This window comes from Poromitra crassiceps (assembly GCF_964638095.1).
Source record: "Poromitra crassiceps genome assembly, contig: HAP1_SCAFFOLD_706, whole genome shotgun sequence".
NCBI classification, from domain to species: domain Eukaryota; kingdom Metazoa; phylum Chordata; class Actinopteri; order Beryciformes; family Melamphaidae; genus Poromitra; species Poromitra crassiceps.
This window is the reverse complement of record NW_028151702.1, coordinates 1-2,500: the sequence shown is the minus strand read 5'-3', so window position 1 is coordinate 2,500 and position 2,500 is coordinate 1. Positions and strand designations below refer to the sequence as shown.

The 2,500-nt window shown below is 43.8% G+C and overlaps 1 protein-coding gene across 1 annotated transcript in view; it reads left to right on the top strand.

Annotated features, from left to right (window-relative positions):
- LOC310771495 (intermembrane lipid transfer protein VPS13C-like) overlaps positions 1-970 on the top strand; it is a gene marked incomplete at both ends in the record, with an annotated part of 76,363 nt that extends 75,393 nt beyond the window's left edge. Inside the window, 2 exons of the mRNA XM_083664094.1 lie at positions 2-77; positions 807-970. Of these exons, the coding sequence (XP_083520220.1) occupies positions 2-77; positions 807-970 (240 nt within the window). The remainder of the gene's footprint in view (position 1; positions 78-806) is intronic.
- Positions 971-2,500: the final 1,530 nt, after the last annotated feature.

The following is a 2,500-nucleotide window of genomic DNA, read 5'->3' as shown; positions in this document are numbered from 1 at the left end:
GGGAGCTGTTCAGGGCCCAGAGGAGTTTGCTGAAGGTTTCGTCATTGGAGTGCGGAGTCTGCTGGGTCACACTGTGGGTAAGGACATTTATACCTGTTGGTGTTTCCAGTCTGTTTCTCCGTCCTGGTCTGAAGAGCAGCCGGAAACATCACTAAAGTATGTTTCCAGTATGGTATGGCCAAATCGCATCCACAACAAAACAACCAGATTTAAAAATTGTCTTTTCTCCACTAGATAGTCCCATAGATTCTGGTTTACAACACGTTTTCTCTAGGTGTGTTGTTGTTGCTGTGGCATTGTTATTGCCAGCTGGTATGCTGGTAGGCTGCAGATGTGTTCCATAACACTCAGAATAGGCTACAGTCTTATTGTGAAGTTGCAGAGCGTTACAGCAATATACACGTGTTACAGCAATATACACGTGTTACAGCAATATACACTTGTTACAGCAATATACACGTTTTGCAGCAATATACACGTTCATATTCTCTGACTAGTCGATGCTCCAAGCCGGCAGGCAGCACTCTTGCCTCTGCTTGGAAACGGTAGTACGCAGGGAAGCGGCCATTTGCCCAGTTCTCTGCGGATCCCACTCGTGTAGGGGCTGAACACGCTGAATCCCACTCCATTTGGGGGCAGAACACGCCATACAAGCACCAGGATTGGCTAACGTCACCTCCAAACCAGTTTCCTTGTGTAACCGGGTTAGGAACTTAACTCCCGGTGTCTGTAAGTGTTGCTGTATGCTACTGGATAAGCAAGCGTTGCCAGTGTTGTCTGTTTTAACTGAAGCATCTGTCCACCAGGTGGTGCTGCAGGAATGGTGTCCAGGATCACGGGCTCGGTGGGGAAGGGCCTGGCAGCCATCACCATGGACAAGGAGTACCAGCAGAAACGGCGGGAGGAGATGAACCGGCCGCCCAAAGACTTTGGAGAGAGTCTGGCTAAAGGAGGAAAAGGCTTTCTGAAGGTATGCTGCTGCTCAGGATGTGTTTTCACACCTGAAAGTCCAAAACCAAGGTTCACTCTGTTTGTTTTGTTACTTCGGGCCTGTCTGATTCTCAAGTGAACGAGCAATATAGGTGGCATTTCTAGGTAAGACGTTGTAATTAGGCTGTCTGAAACCAGTTTGATACATAAGTTCACTGAATTTGCAACCTTTCTAGGTACCTGGTTATGGATAATTTTCGAGGAACCATACCATGCACACTTTGGTGGGTTAGGGTATCCCATGATACCTTGCGACCCTTACAACCGACGAAGAAGAACGAAGCGAGCCCCTAATGGCGACGCCCACAAATCCGACCGCATCAGAAAAAAGTGAAACAATGTTGGCTAAATAACAAACATATTTCACTTTCTTTTCATTTTTATTCTAGAATAGTCAATAACGTCAGCCTTTACTTAAATTTAGTGCAGTCAGATGTTTGTACAGTGTCAGGAAAGTCACTTTTGAACAATAGTAGGAAGCATCTTACCTGACGGTGTTCTGGACAGCAGCCGCTAGTTAGGTTGCTAATATAACTAACGTTAGAGAACTCGCTCCGCCCACCCCAAAGCAGGACTACACAGCCAGGATGATAGCACCATTGCAAACCTTCAAGTGTAAGTGGAGTTCGTTTTAACTGTGCTTTATTAAATGATAAGCTGTCATTACTTCCCATTTGTAGCGTTTGTAACATTTTCGTTCGCTGGGTTTTACACTTTTAATTTGAAGGTGGAAAGGGGAAATGGTGTATTCGTAGATTGAATTGACACTGGTCTGTCAATTCTATCAGTTCATATGTACCATTTCCCTTTTTCGCCTTCAAATTAAAAGTGTTCACTGTAGCCTGTGAAGCCTCGACCTTTCTGGATTATAAGAGTAGTATAACGTTAGAGAAAACAGCCCCCAGCCATGCCGATTTATACACATTTATTGCCAAATGCTTTGGGATTCAACTTGATCAATCTTGGTCAGAAAAAATCTTGTATATTCAATGGAAACAGCACCAGTGTGACCTGTCACGTGCAATGCTACCTTCAAGCATGAGGACGTCTGAAACTAGTTATTTTTCATCCACCTATATTAAAATTAGTTACCTAATTAATCAAGTTAATAGTTAGGTAGCTAGGTGATAGGAGCTCACTTGAGTTACAGACAGACCCATTGTGTTTATGTAACCTGCGTTGTGTTGACATGTTAAGGCACACATGGGCAAAATACGGCCCGCGGGCCTCGAGTGCCGCCTGTGTGGCCCGCGATCGAATTGCAAAAAAAATAAATTACAGTGCACCTGAACGCAACATGCAAGATACCAAGTGTCCAAATGTTCATGTCATTCTGGCCAATACTCCACTTCTGTTATAGCATTTCAGTCTGGAATATGGAATATCTTTCAATAATCTTTATGACTAAAAGGCTACATTGAAGTAGAAATGTAAATAATTAACTCATTGGTTTGGGATTTCTTTAGTTTCAAGAGTGCATTTTTGTTCGTGTGACCCTCAACACAGGCTT